At 36.9% G+C, this 14,512-nt stretch overlaps 2 protein-coding genes across 2 annotated transcripts; one reads left to right on the forward strand and one right to left on the reverse strand.

Annotated features, from left to right (window-relative positions):
- The first annotated feature begins 1,118 nt into the window (after nucleotides 1-1,118).
- Nucleotides 1,119-10,742, forward strand: LOC113700089 (uncharacterized). The gene is made up of 15 exons (XM_027220539.2): nucleotides 1,119-1,472; nucleotides 1,625-1,713; nucleotides 3,328-3,394; nucleotides 3,516-3,631; nucleotides 3,927-3,993; nucleotides 4,136-4,184; nucleotides 4,409-4,494; nucleotides 4,685-4,950; nucleotides 5,048-5,103; nucleotides 5,904-5,989; nucleotides 6,802-6,894; nucleotides 8,389-8,722; nucleotides 9,138-9,694; nucleotides 9,978-10,212; nucleotides 10,296-10,742. The coding sequence occupies exons 1-15, from the start codon at nucleotides 1,257-1,259 to the stop codon at nucleotides 10,535-10,537; spliced, it is 2,559 nt and encodes an 852-aa protein (XP_027076340.1). The 5' UTR covers nucleotides 1,119-1,256; the 3' UTR covers nucleotides 10,538-10,742.
- A 502-nt stretch (nucleotides 10,743-11,244) lies between these two features.
- Nucleotides 11,245-14,202, reverse strand: LOC113700090 (ras-related protein Rab11D). The gene is made up of 2 exons (XM_027220540.2): nucleotides 13,824-14,202; nucleotides 11,245-11,849 (listed from the first exon to the last, which is right to left on the reverse strand). The coding sequence occupies exons 1-2, from the start codon at nucleotides 14,054-14,056 to the stop codon at nucleotides 11,402-11,404; spliced, it is 681 nt and encodes a 226-aa protein (XP_027076341.1). The 5' UTR covers nucleotides 14,057-14,202; the 3' UTR covers nucleotides 11,245-11,401.
- Between the last annotated feature and the right edge of the window lie 310 nt (nucleotides 14,203-14,512).

Genomic DNA, 14,512 nt, shown 5'->3' on the forward strand with positions numbered 1-14,512 from the left:
ATCACTACTATCCAATACCATCCAATACCAGCACGAACCACTGTCACCAACCCTTCCCCTTCTCTCTCCCTCTTCTTCTTCCTCCCTTCCCCTCCCTTCTCCCATCCCCCTCCCTTCCCTTGCCTTTTCTTTTCCCTCTTCCTATTTAAGATTGTGTGTGCTTTTGAAATTGTTTTTTGAATGTGTTATTATAGATTTATATATGAAAAACAAGTATTTCAAAAATTCTTGGATCCTAAGTGCTTTGAATCCCTATCATTGTGTGTAATTGTGAAAATTAGTTGTATGAAATTCCAATATACTACCCAATATTAACTATCAATTGAGATATTTTACTAATGTATCTTTCTCCTCTTTTCTCTCTCTCCCTATTCCTCCTCCTCCTTTTTTCTCTCCCTTCCTCTTCCTCCTCCCCTCCTCCCTTTCCCGTTCCCCTCCCCTTTCTAGCCATACCCCACCGCTTCCCTTCCCCCCTCCCCCAAATCTAGCCTCGACCAGAGCCTATGATCTTGTTGCGATGTTGTGACTAGAGGCCTCAATTTGACAGGTGGGGAAGATGTGAGGTGAGGCATGGCGGGAAAAAAGAGGAGAAAGGAAAGACATGGGGAGAGGAAGAAAATGGAGGAGGAAAGAGATGGAGGAAGAAAGAGAGGAAGGAGGAAGGGAAGAGGTGGTGGGTAGTGATGGAAATTTTTTTAAAATACCAAAAAAAATTTTAATTTTAAAAATACTTCAAAATATCTTCCAAAAATACCTCAAAAAACATCACGAAAAAACATCTAAAGTAAAAGTTTTCATATATATTATTACAATAAAATATTTCAAAAATACCCCAAAAATAGCTAACCCAAACGGAGTTATAGATGAAAACATTTTTCAAGTAATCTCGTACAGGATTATAATCTTTTTAATTCCTGATTGTGATATAAATTTCCAAAAGCTTGAAAGTCATGGGTTGAGAATTAAATGTGGACTTAGAAGTTACTCAATGGGCCAGATTTGGTAAACCATTAACATCTGGGCCTCCATTAAACAAATATTGAAATTCAGTAGTCAAAGCCCATTGACTCTTGCTCAACATTCCTTCCTCAAACAAACCGCAACTCCCTTCCCCTTCTTTCTCCTCCTCCTCCTCTCCCTCTTCTTTACTTTTCTTTGGGGAAGTACCTCTGCTTCCTTTCCTTCATCTGAGTTTTCACTCTTCAACGGCTGCTACGGCCAGTAAAGAGGAGGAGGAAGAGGAATTGCAGCAACAAATGGGTGGTGGAAGAAACAGGTCTAGTCGAACTCAAAGAAGGCACTTTAAACAGGGCAGAGAGAATGTTTGGAAACGCAACAAATCTGATTCTGAACAACAACCAGATAACCAAGATAACAACAACAATAACCCTGATGAGAATAGCAATAATCCCACTAACCCCACTTGGGAACCCTTAACCACCCAAAATCCCTCCTTTGATGAATATTATAAGGTAATTGAAAATGTCCAAATTTCGGTCTAGCATTTATCGCTTTATGTTTGTGTTTTCTCGATTGGGCTTGTCCCTTTTTGACAATACTTTGCTAAAAACCATGTCTTGGGAAAATTTTTGTGAGTAATGTCTTTGGGGTGATTGGAAATTAGGAGCAAGGAGTAGTGGCGGCAGAGGAATGGGATGCTTTCATGGAATGTTTGAGGGCTGCATTGCCTGCTGCATTCAGGATTAATTCCAGGTATATGGTTTTATTTTATTTTTTTTGGCTTATTCATATTCTTCTTGTTTTTGTTGTACTGTCTGTCTAGACTCTAGTTGGTAAAGTTTGTTCTTTTTCAAAGTTTTTTGATGTTTTTCTATCATGTTTTCTTGGCTTTTTTTGTACTTGTTGGCTCGTTGTTCTTATGGTGATTTGATTTTGCTTTTTCTTTTGGGTGGATAATAAGGTTAGTTTTGCTATCTTTAGTTAAAGGTTTTAGGGATTGAGTGTTGGTATCAGCTGGGTTGTTTTAGGATTGACTACAAGACGTTGTTGCAAGATACTGAAATGGTTGATAACTTGGGTGAGGATGATGTGATCACAATCCTTGTACATTATAACCAGAGTAGTAAATTGTGGCCTTGCTGGAATCAAGAGATGTTACTATATGCAAAGACTTATTAAAATACTTGTATCAACTACTAAACTTCTCCATTATGCTAAACAAAAGTTCATTAAGGATGAAAAGCCTCTATGTGTAGCTTTTGCAACCATCTTGTCTGCATTAATCCTTTAACTGAGTGATTTCACTGGGCCATAACCAAATTGTTGAAAATTGCTCAATAGAGTAGAAAAAGTTCATACAAGGATGAATAGACAAGTAAATATGTCATCCTGATTTTATAGGGGAAGGCAAGGGTTAGAAATTGGGTTTTAAAATTGACTGAAGTGTTAATAAGGGAGAGTAGTTCTTTAACGTACTCAAGCTTGATTATATGTCCAATGTTCCTTAAGTTTGATTTCCTATGGTTGATTCAAGATCCTAGTCATTTCTTGATCTTTTTGTAATGAGTATCTTTCTTTGCTGCCCCCAAAAATGTGTTTCTTTGTGCTTCCCTTTGTCAACTTTTTAGTGATGACAAGCATGTAGAGAAGTCCATATCTAGTCTATTTTACCTGTTTTGTTGGGCTCAGACCAAAAATAGCATCAATAGATGTACAGTGTTCAATGATAAAAATAAAAAAAGAAATGATATAATCCTCTCCCATTATTCATGGGTTCCATCAATCAAGTACCTGGCTCTGCCAACGTACTGTTACACTAATTAATATTTGTCATTTTGTGCATTGGATGGGTTTGCTATCTGCCCACTATTTGTGCCTGGGAATTTCTGTTTCTTTTTACTTGTTGTAACAAACTTTGTTGTTAAATAAAGCACTTTTGGTGCATGCTTAGATAAATGCTCTTTGTAAGTCTAAGGAAACAAAGCTAGGAAGCAATAAGCTAGAGTTTGACCTTGGCTGTGTTGAGGTGAATGGATGAGACTGAACTAGGACATTCTCATGTATGATTTATACAGCTTGATTTAGTGTAATTCAGGTAGCATGCGAATATAGCTAGTTTTATTCACTTCTCCACATCGTCTCTTTTGGTTTTTTCCTCAACACAGCCATCTGTGCAACTATTTTAACTAGTCAGAAATTTTAAAGAATGCATTTAAAGGATCTGAACTGAAATGGTTATTAAGAGAAACTTTGGTGGTCACGATGAAACCTAATTGGTCGCTATTGGAGTATGAGTGAATTTCTTTTTTTTATCTTTTGGTATTTACTAACTTGAATCATTCTTCTTTGCTCCTTTGACTATTGCAGTAGTCCATTCTATAACGATATCCGGTCACAGTTGGAGAATGACTTTATGAAGTCTCTTCTGGCGGAGGTCAATCACTTAATTATAAACTGGCATGAATTTCAATCAGATGATAAGCTGATATATTGATGCAGCTATTACAAGATCCTGATATCAGCTTTTATTCCTTCATTTTCTAAATTTGTTTCAGGGCACTGATGGGAGTGAGATGGAGGCAATTAGACCATTGCCTTGGTATCCTGATAATCTTGCTTGGCATTCAAATTTTTCTCGCAAGCAACTGCGTAAGAACCACACTCTTGAAAGGTAACTGACATGTTTACCGTGTTTTTTGGTTTCATATATCTAATCATAATTGCACATGTAAAGTAAGGGAGATAATAAGCAAACTTTATGCTAAACATTTCCAAATGTGTTATATATGTATATATCTTTCTATCCGTTTATCTATCTATCTATCTATACACACACACACACACTCTCTTACAGGAGTAAACCTTTATGTCAATGCTTAAGAAATCATAATTTCTAGAGGTAGCTTCTTGTGTAAAACTTTAATTATTATCACTGACATTTTCATGATTATGATAAAAATTTGCAGGTTCCACAGTTTCTTAAAGCTAGAGAATGAAATTGGAAATATTACAAGACAAGAGGCTGTAAGCATGGTGGGTCAACCTTCACATTGACCATGAGTGATGGACTCTGGGATACTCTATTTTAGTTAATCTGCTTTAAGTCAAATAGAATGTCATGTTGCCTCCTTGTTTTGTTGAAGCTCATACTTTGATATATTTGATTTTGATTTAGGTGCCTCCGCTGTTTCTGGATGTATGTCCACACCATTTTGTTCTTGATAGTAAGCTTCCTTTTACCAATTCATGGCTATTCATATAGTTTCGCTGTTCAATGTGCAAGTAAATTTCATTCATGTGCTAACTGAAATATCATTTTATTTTATGTCTTTAATGGCAAGAAGTAGCCCTTGAGCTCTTGATTATTGAATATATTAGCAATCAATGCTGCATTTTGTGAAGTTAATATTTCTTGGTAATTCTGATTAACATGTTTTTGCTTTTGTAGTGTGTGCAGCTCCAGGGTCGAAAACATTTCAGTTACTTGAGATGATACATCAGTTAACAAGTCCTGGATCTTTACCTGATGGACTGGTATTATTTTCTTATTGTAGCTATCTTGTTTGCCTGTAAATTTGGATGCAGAATAGAAGCGGAGAGTTCATATCTTATCCTTCCTTCATATTCTTTTCATGCTCCTTCCTCTTGTCATTGCATGACTTAAATTTGCTGGTTTCAATGATCAGTTATCATTTTGGTTTTTGGTTTTTTTCTATTATTCTAGGTGGTTGCAAATGATGTTGACATCCAAAGGTGCAATCTTCTTATTCACCAAACCAAGAGAATGTCCACTGCCAACTTGATAGTCACAACTCATGAAGCTCAACACTTTCCGAGCTGCCATCATAATAGAAGTTGTCAGAATGCTTCTGAGTGTGGAATTGTGAAGAAACCAGATATTAGTCAACTTCTATTTGATCGTGTCTTGTGTGATGTTCCTTGTAGTGGTGATGGTACCCTGCGCAAGGCTCCTGACATATGGAGGAAATGGTGACTACTCTTACTAAGTACTTTAGTCCTTATCATGTTACTTGTCTTGAATTGTATAATCACATGCTTTTCTTTTCTCCCTTACCTTGTGCTTTAGGAATCCAGGAATGGGCAATGGTCTTCATGGCTTACAGATTCTGATAGCAATGCGAGGTGCCTTGTCTATTGATTTTATGAATGAATAATCTCAATACTGTAAAATTTTTCATAGTGGACAATATTAAGGCAAATCCATACTCTTACCTTTATGACTAATATAAGTCCAATATAAATAACTAGATGGTCTGGGAAAGAAGACAAAGCTTTTTGCATCTGCATCTCAGGAGAATCAACTTTAACACTAGAATTATGAATTTACATGGCTTTTATGACTAAATTCTTCTGGAAGTTGATAAGTCAAGCTGGTTTCTTTAATCATGTATCTACAGAATAGGAGAAGTTCAGTTTAGAGGGCTGGAATTTAATCCTTGATTGTAGGCAAGCATGTTGTTGATGAGAAATTAGTTTGTTTCTAGTATCGTCTATTTGATGTTTCTCCTGCTTTATACACTAATTTCATTTTATTTGTGCTGGGAGGACCAAATAGAGATGAATAAATAGATCTGTCCTCAGCATTTAGAGCTTGTGTAGAAGACTAGAACAAATAACAAAAATGTTCCATGGTTAGCCTTTGATTGTTCTCGAGTTCAATTAAAATGTCTAAATACTCATTGAGACTTGACGTTCACAGACTACTGCAGCTCATGTTGGGCTCCTATTCAACTTCAAGTGTTGCAATGAGCAGCAATTCCCTTTTTAGATAAAGAAGAGAAACCATTTTTGTTCTTTCATATGAAGAGAGATCCAGTTTCCAGTTGAACATTCCCATGATGCAGATGATGACAAATAGAGATATTGCCTTATTGATGTTCATTCAATTTTGCTCCTTCTTTAAATTTTTGTGGTTACTGTAGGTTTGTCTTTGCTTAAAGTTGGTGGAAGGATGGTTTACTCAACATGCTCAATGAATCCAATTGAAAATGAAGCTGTGGTGGCTGAGGTATTTAATTTATTTATGATAGAATTCAGGCCTGCAATCTAGAAATAGTAGTAATCATCGCATGCTAATTGCATTAGTTTTTATTTAACAAGAAAAGGTGGCATCCACCCATTGACTTTTGGACTTTGTTACACAATTATGTGAAAAGTTGAAATAGTAATGCCCTTTACACATTTGTATTTTCATGATAACCATTTAATTATACTAAGAATACGGAATCTAAACATACTCATACACAAAGATCAAGGTGATTATTAGTACTGCTGAAAATGTTCTAAAAGTATTATATAGTTATTTTTAAGCAGCATTGTTAGGGTCTCTCTTTCATGATAGATGCACATCCAAGGTCCATATCCATCTTTCTTGGTGCATATATGTAATTTCTATCTTTGTATGTGTGTTTGAGAGAGAGTGAGAGAGACTTCATTAGCTCTCCCTTTGGTTGATTGGAACGACTGACTGCATAGTTATCTGATCTCTCTCTCTCTCTCTCTCTCTCTCTGTGATATGGAGACTTTTTGTCTTTATTTGTGATGTAAGGGTTATATTTGGTACAATTCCAGTTAGGATGTTATATGCTCCAATACCACTAGTTCTGCTATTTCTTCTCTTCAATACGAGTGTCATTTCTGATGTGGTACTATTCTTTGGTTTTGCATCTGGTGTTTTGTATTATCTCATGGCTCCAAACCGTTGATCCTGTTAATTATCGTGCATATTTTTCTATTGTAATACTGTCATTACTTGTAAAGCTGAAAAAAATAACAATTGTTGCTGAATTCATTGTTCTTTTTCATTTGCGTTTTTCTTAGATTTTGCGGAGATGTAAAGGGTCAGTTGAGCTTGTTGATGTCTCAAGTGAGCTACCACAGCTTGTTCGCAGGCCAGGTTTGAAGAAATGGAAGGTTTGTGCTCTGTGGTACTGATGTCTCTTTCGTCATTGTTTTATCTGTCAATTACCATATTCACTCATATTTGCTTAAGTATGCATAATGTCACTTAATGGCATTAAATGGCTACTTCGGAGAGAGGGCGATTATGTTTCAATTCTCTTAGTCTCTTGTAAGGGTATAGCAGAAGAACTTACTCCACGGGTAACAATCATGTTAACTAATAACCCAATCCTGTTATATTCCTAAACTAGCCTGACAAACAGCTTTTTGATTTGATACTTATTCTGATTATGGTGTTCAATGTAAGGGTGCTAGGCTTTGTCCACTTGTTTTTTATAAAGAGGGGAGATCTTTTATCACTTTCCCAGGTAGCTTTTGCTGAATATGGTGGCTGTTTGTCATGAGAGTGGATTGTTTATATTCAGTTTTGAGGTCAATATGAGATTTAGCTTGCTGGTGGTCCTGCTTAGCAAAAGTTGATTAATAATCTTGTTCCTCCCCTTGCAAACCTGCTGGTGCACTCAGGAATAAAAATTGTAGAAAGAATGTTTAGATGACACTTTCATATAACAGTATTTCCTGTCTGGAAAATTACTTAAAAGTATGGATGGTTCTTTCCTCGTACACTTGACTTAAGAACAATAATTTCATCAAGTTCTGGATTAGTTAACTAGAAAAATGTTGCTTTGACATGTAAAAACAGAAGTGAAATCAGAAATTTTTCTGAATGTCTACTGTACTTTGTCCCGCCTTCTGATTCCATGAGCATACCTTGTCTAATTTAGCTTTTGTTTTTCCACTAAATTTATGAAGTTATCCACCATTTATGCCATTAGCAGTGTTGATTTTTGATCTATCAACATTTTATGTGGTGCTCTATCCATTGTTCCTTTAAATTCTGTCTTGTGGTTTTTACGCTCTAGTATTTTTTTCCTTTGGTTTATGTATGTATGTTTAGTGGTAAGTTTTTAAAATGCACCGACTTGAGGCCAACCGATGCACCCTTGTACAGAGAAGTATTAAAACGAATCCAGAAGCAAAAACAAATTTTTTTTTGGAGCCAAGGCAAACAACCCTGTGATTTAGACTTCAAGCTTTTGGTAATCAAACATACTACGAGAAATGTCACATTATGGCTGCTGAGGCAATATTTATCCATCACATGTTGGCATTTAGTAATTGGAGAAAATTTTCTCCAGTCACCCACTTTAGTTAGATATGGTGAAAAACGCACTGTAATGTTGCAGAAAATGTAAAGTGGAAAGATGCACTCATTTTTGCTTCGTGATTTTGTGGAGACCCCTTTTTCAAAAGCATTTGCTACTTCTATAGCATGTACGTATATATATGTCAACTAGTAGGGAAAAAACTCTTGATACATGTCTGACTTCATCTCTCTTTACATAAATATCCATATGCCTTCTTTTTGGATTATTATGATCTTTTTTTTTGGTCAACCGTTTGAGAAATATTTGACTAATAATATTCTTCTATCTGCATATGCAGGTTCGCGATAAAGGGTTGTGGTTGAATTCTTACAGAGATGTCCCAGAAAACCGCCAAGCTGCAGTTGTTCCTAGCATGTTCCCTACTGGCAGAACCTTTGAGGACATTTCTGACAATGATTGTGCCATATCCACCGAGGAGTTGTGCACTAAGATCAGTAACGGAAACTCTGAAGATGGGATTGAGTTGGAGGATGATTCTGTTGCAAATACTAACCTTTTGGATGTGGAGGAATCAACTCTGCCTTTAGAGCATTGCATGAGGATAGCACCTCATGATCAAAACACAGGAGCCTTTTTCATTGCTGTGCTTCATAAGATTTCTGCTTTGCCAGGTAACACTTTACATGATAGCCTTGATCAATCAGTATTGACAAGTCGGGAATTTAAGACCCAGTATGACCAACCAGATATTGACTTGCCAGTTCAGGATTAGTTGTCACCAGATGTCCTCAGTTGCATATATTTGTCAAAATTGTGGTAAATATGGGTTGATGTTGACTTGGTTGTACTTATTGTAGTGACAAGTATTTTGAACATGACGAGTCTCTCATTGATTGACAGTCTGAGTCTATGGGGCTAAAATGTTCAGTAAATAGTGTTCTTTTGGCAGTCTGAGGGGTCTATGAGGGATATAGCAAATCGTATTGCATTTGTTAAACTGCAGATGCATAATTTCATCAGAGATCTAGTAATATTTGATTGTTTCATGCATCACTTCCTTGAGAACATACTTTCATTCTTCCACAGCTGTTCAGAAGAAATCCCTCAGGTCTACCGGGAAGTTGAGTTCCAGTAAGAATGTACAAGCTCAAAATGCCACGTGTGAGGTGAAAGAAGATACAGATATTGTTGAAGTTACAGATGGGCCAGTTTCTGAGGCAGATGCCCAAGTTCCTGAAACAGTAGCTGTCAGTTCACATACTGATGAAATGGCTGAAGCTGTCTTGGATGCTGATCCTAGTATTCCATCTGAAGAAAATGAAGCGGGGGACATCCAACCTTCTAATGGAAATAAATCTGGTCCCGATGTAGTTGGAGGAAAAAGGAAGTTACAAGTTCAGGGCAAGTGGATAGGGGTTGACCCTGTTATATTTTACAGGGATGACAGTATCGTGTCCAAGATAAAGGAATTTTATGGCATCAAGGAATCCTTTCCTTTTAATGGTCATCTTGTTACTAGGAATAGTGACACAAGCCACGTGAAGAGAATTTATTATGTGTCAAATTCAGTGAAGGAAGTTCTTGAATTAAATCTTCTAGCCGGTCAGCAACTGAAGATAGCTTCAGTTGGAGTGAAGATGTTTGTAAGTTGTCTCCAATTTGCTTTAGCTTCCTGTGAAGTTATTTTCCTACTCATGTTTAACACTTCGTTTGAGGTGACAAAGAACTTGAGAAAGAACTTTATACCTAGAAGGAGGGGAAGATTACTGTTCTCATAAAGAAACTGAAACACCTAGCAACCCCAACTTTCCTCTAAAAACCAAGAAAAAGAGAAGAATGCCACTTATTCTACCATACTAGGCTATATTTCTCTAAATGTTTCCTTAGCTACATTGTACCTCATAGTTGTCTTTGCTTTTACCTCAGGAACGGCAAACATCAAAAGAAAGCACAGCCTCACCATGTTCATTCCGTATATCATCTGAAGGGTTACCACTGCTGCTTCCGCACGTAACGAAACAGATTCTATACGCATCTACAGTAGACTTTAAACATCTTCTGCAGTATAAAAGCATCAAGTTTGCTGATTTCACTGATGCCGAATTTAGAAGCCAGGCATCCAACTTGTCGTTGGGCTGTTGCATTGTGGTTTTGATAAAAGGTTTGTGCAATAATAATTGTGATATCCCAAAATATTTTATGCGGTCTACTTCTACTCTTTTAACTTTTCCTGCATTCTTGCAGATAATGAGAAGGCACCAGATACTTACCAAGTGGATGCATCTAGCACTGCTATTGGGTGCTGGAGGGGCAGGAATAGCATATCTGTTATGGTAACAGCAATCGACTGCCAGGAACTCTTGGAGAGAATGCCAATGCACTTAGAGACAGACTTGGCCTCATCCGAAGAAAACAAGCCATCTTCTGTACAGGCAGCTGAAGCAGTAGTGGAGATGAAGGATGCTGAAATTAAGGAAGAAAACTGAAAATATGATGATGTCTAACAACAATTTTGATGGCGATTATCTATATCGAATGGTTGTCAAATTAGCCTGCTAGGCGCTTCGGTATACATTGTTTATCCCTTGCATTACGTTCTCAGCCATGGATATATAAATTTATCGAACCTATCTTGTAGCAACCAGAGATAATTGATTTTTGTGATCGATCTTCAATCACTAATTTGAATCATCCCTTTGGCTTCCAAGAATTAATCCAGTCCTTTCAGTTATTATGTGAAAAGCCCTGTATTTTCTTCAAATCTGTGATTTGTTCCCGGCCGCATCCCACAACCATTACTATTTCACCCCGCATGAATATTTTCCTTGAGCACCCGAGAACCCTGGCTATCCAAGCTTGGTTACTAAACAGTACTAGTGTTTTCGAACTAGCAGGAAACATCAAGGGGAAAAAAACTCATTTCCATCAGGTGAATCTCCACTTCTCAACATTTAAAGCTCAATGAAATGATTTAGGCCCTGTCCTCATCAGTAATTAAGGACTTCCGAGTCACAAATCCTGAAGTACCATCACAAGCTGAAAAATCATGATACTCCAAATATTCCCCACTTGCACACAGAGGACCTGTAATTTATGTCCAAGAAACAGAAACTTCTTCTAAAGATAAATTAACGAACCAATATGTATAGCAATGACAAAGGAAAAGAAAAAAGAGTGTGCCAGTACTCAAATATGACCTCGAACATAGCGTCAATAATCTGATCTTCTCAAAACTCTTTAATCATTTTCTTTATGCAAGGCAAGCTATAAAAAAGAAAGATTTACAATCACAATGCAACAGATATTTCCAAAATCACTAAAATGGACAGGGCAAATCAAAACCGACGATATTATGAAGATGCACAGCACATCCTATTCTTCTCTGGGATTACTTGTGCAGGGCCAGGAACAAGTATTTTTTTGCCTGCTAAAGATGCAGGGTTGCCATTACCTTGATCTTCACCTGCAGCGAGGGTCTTCCTACTAACAATATAGAAAATCTCTGTCAAAACTGTCAAGAATGCTGTCTCCACATTTGTTGCATTTAATGCAGAGGTCTCCAAAAAGAATAATCCTTCCTTCTCTGCAAATTCCTTGGCATCCTCAGTTGGTACCGCTCGCTGGTCTTCCAGATCAGTTTTGTTTCCAATTAAGATAACGACAATGTTCTTGTCAGCATGAGCACGCAATTCTTCCAGCCATCGAGGTATGTGATCAAAAGTTTGGCGTTTTGTTATGTCATACACCAACATCGCACCAACAGCTCCCCTGTAGTATGCACTTGTGACAGCTCTGTATCTGTTCACGAAACCAGCAGCCACAAAATTTCACTCTCACTAAAGGCACAAAAGATTACATAAACTAGCCCTACAGAAAGAGCTGAACCTTTAGCATCATTCAAAATTGGTTTTTGAACAGATTTGTTCAAGTAAAACATGCTCATTAGTTGATGTATTCTAGTTACTAGTAATCTTCTAAAAACCATGCCCACACCAACTTGAGCTTTTATTAGTTCCAAAAGAGTTTGAGCAATCAATTTTCTTACCTTGTTTCAAGTCTCTTGCATGATAGTGGTTCATGCTTCCATGCATTCCCATCCTAATCTCATGTTCTAGAACAAATCAAGAGTTGTCATAATAAGTAAATTAGAGCACCATCTCTTGGCCATAGAGACATTGATGTGTCGTTTTTCCAGAAATATGTTTCAATACATTTGATACCTATTAACTTGCGTCAACAGCCATCCCAGCCACCTAGCGGTTTAACGTTACAATGCATAAAATATGGTGCATTTAACTATTGTTTTGTAACGCATATATATTCCTGGTCGAATAACGTATTTTCCCATATCTGGCAATGAGTTCACCCAGAAAAACTTGTGGCCACATGTCAGTAGGGGTGGATCATTCAAAACAGATTTAAGTTGCTCTTACTTTATCTTTCAATTAAATCCGCTAAAACCCAAAGTGCCACCCATTTCAATACCTCTACAAGGAACCCACTATTAGATTGGAAATTTATTCACTTACATTAGGAATGCATCTAATTTATTTCACTTCCAGAACCAGCTCAACTAAAATTGATAAAGGTCTGGGGAGGATATGAGAATAATTACTCTAATAAGAAGAACTAAATAATGTTATAGTAGAACATGAGCACTCATGCATTAGCTGGAAAAAAATGTAATACTCGTGCTTACAAGCAATAAGAATATTTAGACTCAAAATAAAATTGATCTAGAATGGAAATCTCTAGAGCGAGTTAGACCAAAAAGTTACAAAAAAAAAGGATGTTTTGGTAATGTAGCAACATTCACAAGCTGTATTAAAGGGAAAAAAGTGAAGCAAAAGGAGAAATCCTAGAAGGCCGACATAAATTTCCCAAGAAATGAGCAACAATGGAAGCTTGCTTTTGATATGCAACATACTTTGTGAAAGTGGCGCCAATAAAATATAAATGAATAATTAAAAAAAAAACTAAACCTACCAGTACTAGGAGAGTTATTAACCAATGAAAAACATAAAACTTGCCTACCAAACCAAATCTAAGTTACCGAAACCACTATCTCATAAGCAGACCCCTTGCACGAAATGACCTTAGCCAATAACAATTACTAGTTAAAAATGGGATAGAAAACCAGGAATTTCCATGAAATGAAAAAATTACCAAAACACCCTCCAGCATAAAAGTGCTAAAAGTATATAATAAATAAAATTCGACCTTATCCTTAATAACTTCCATCTTGGATTATGAATCTCGCAACTATATAAGCTCATAGCCTCACAAAAAAGCATCCAAGATCATCTGTATTCAGTGGACAGCATCACAAATGCTTTCATATCGTAAACAAATGAACATCAAAATATACCCAAATACACATATTATTTCATTTCATTTTTCGATAATTGTCACTAAGTATGATCTCCAAATCAAGATTTCTTTGTTTCTTTTCTTTCAGTGTGTTTGCATGTGTCAGCAACAGAGAGATCACACTCACAACCAATCATGCACATGCAAATCAAAATCCCAACTTAACTTCTACTATTCAATGTAAACACCAAAATTTTATCACAACCGACAAGACAACCAAAGATAACAAAACTACTACGAGCTTGAAACTACAGAGAGCTTAAAATTCTAACAAAAGATTTAACATTGATAAAAGTAACCAAACATGCAAGACCATACCAAAACATCTAAATAGAAGAAACCCACAAATAAAAATCCAAACTTGACGGGAAAAACAGATTAACAGGTTCATCAAATCCATACCGTTCTTGGCCAGCAGTGTCCCAGATCTGGGCTTTAACGGACTTATGCTGAATGACAAGAGTTCGAGTTTGGAACTCGACTCCAATGGTGGCTTTAGAATCCAAGCTGAACTCATTTCTTGCAAACCGAGCCAGAATTTGAGACTTCCCCACGGCTGAATCCCCTATCAAGACTACTTTGAAGACATAGTCCACTTTCTGGTTTGCATCCCCATATCCACCCCCACTCGCCATCAGAAAAGGCTAAAAGAAAAGGTGGGTTTTTGTGGGTTTGTGCAGAAGAGTAAAGCAAAGTGTGCTGAGTGAAGGCAGAGATAACAGTGTGGTGGGATAGGGAGAGGAAATGGGGTGAAATGAGACAGTAGGATACAGAGAAGGCGTAGATCTCGGGTCTTTTGTAGCATTGTGCTGTAGGAGTAATTGTTATGTTTAATGATTGATATCATTAATTTACTCCACCAAAAAAAGTTAAAAATAGCGCATGATGATTAATGGACCACAAAACTCTAAATCGAATAATTTATTCTTTTTTTTTTCTTTATCACTTGTCATGCCTACATCTACACCTACTCCTAGTCCTAATCTAGCCTATACTAGGGGAGGGATCCAACAGGGTCACGGGGAACCGATGGAGACTAAATCACCATCGGACTATACAGGTGCACAGCACCTACATGAATTTTAAGCAAA

Source organism: Coffea arabica, chromosome 7c (genome assembly GCF_036785885.1).
Source record: "Coffea arabica cultivar ET-39 chromosome 7c, Coffea Arabica ET-39 HiFi, whole genome shotgun sequence".
NCBI classification, from domain to species: domain Eukaryota; kingdom Viridiplantae; phylum Streptophyta; class Magnoliopsida; order Gentianales; family Rubiaceae; genus Coffea; species Coffea arabica.

What these genes read in the sequence shown, in the direction of transcription:
- LOC113700089 (XM_027220539.2), top strand. Translation starts at nt 1,257, where the DNA reads ATGGGTGGTGGAAGAAACAGGTCTAGTCGAACTCAAAGAAGGCACTTT. An exon ending in CCTGACATATGGAGGAAATG is followed by an intron (nt 4,951 to 5,047) that starts GTGACTACTCTT and finishes CTTGTGCTTTAG; the next exon opens with GAATCCAGGAATGGGCAATG. An exon ending in CAGTTGGAGTGAAGATGTTT is followed by an intron (nt 9,695 to 9,977) that starts GTAAGTTGTCTC and finishes CTTTTACCTCAG; the next exon opens with GAACGGCAAACATCAAAAGA.
- LOC113700090 (XM_027220540.2), bottom strand. Translation starts at nt 14,056, where the DNA reads ATGGCGAGTGGGGGTGGATATGGGGATGCAAACCAGAAAGTGGACTAT. An exon ending in GACACTGCTGGCCAAGAACG is followed by an intron (nt 11,850 to 13,823) that starts GTATGGATTTGA and finishes TTTCGTGAACAG; the next exon opens with ATACAGAGCTGTCACAAGTG.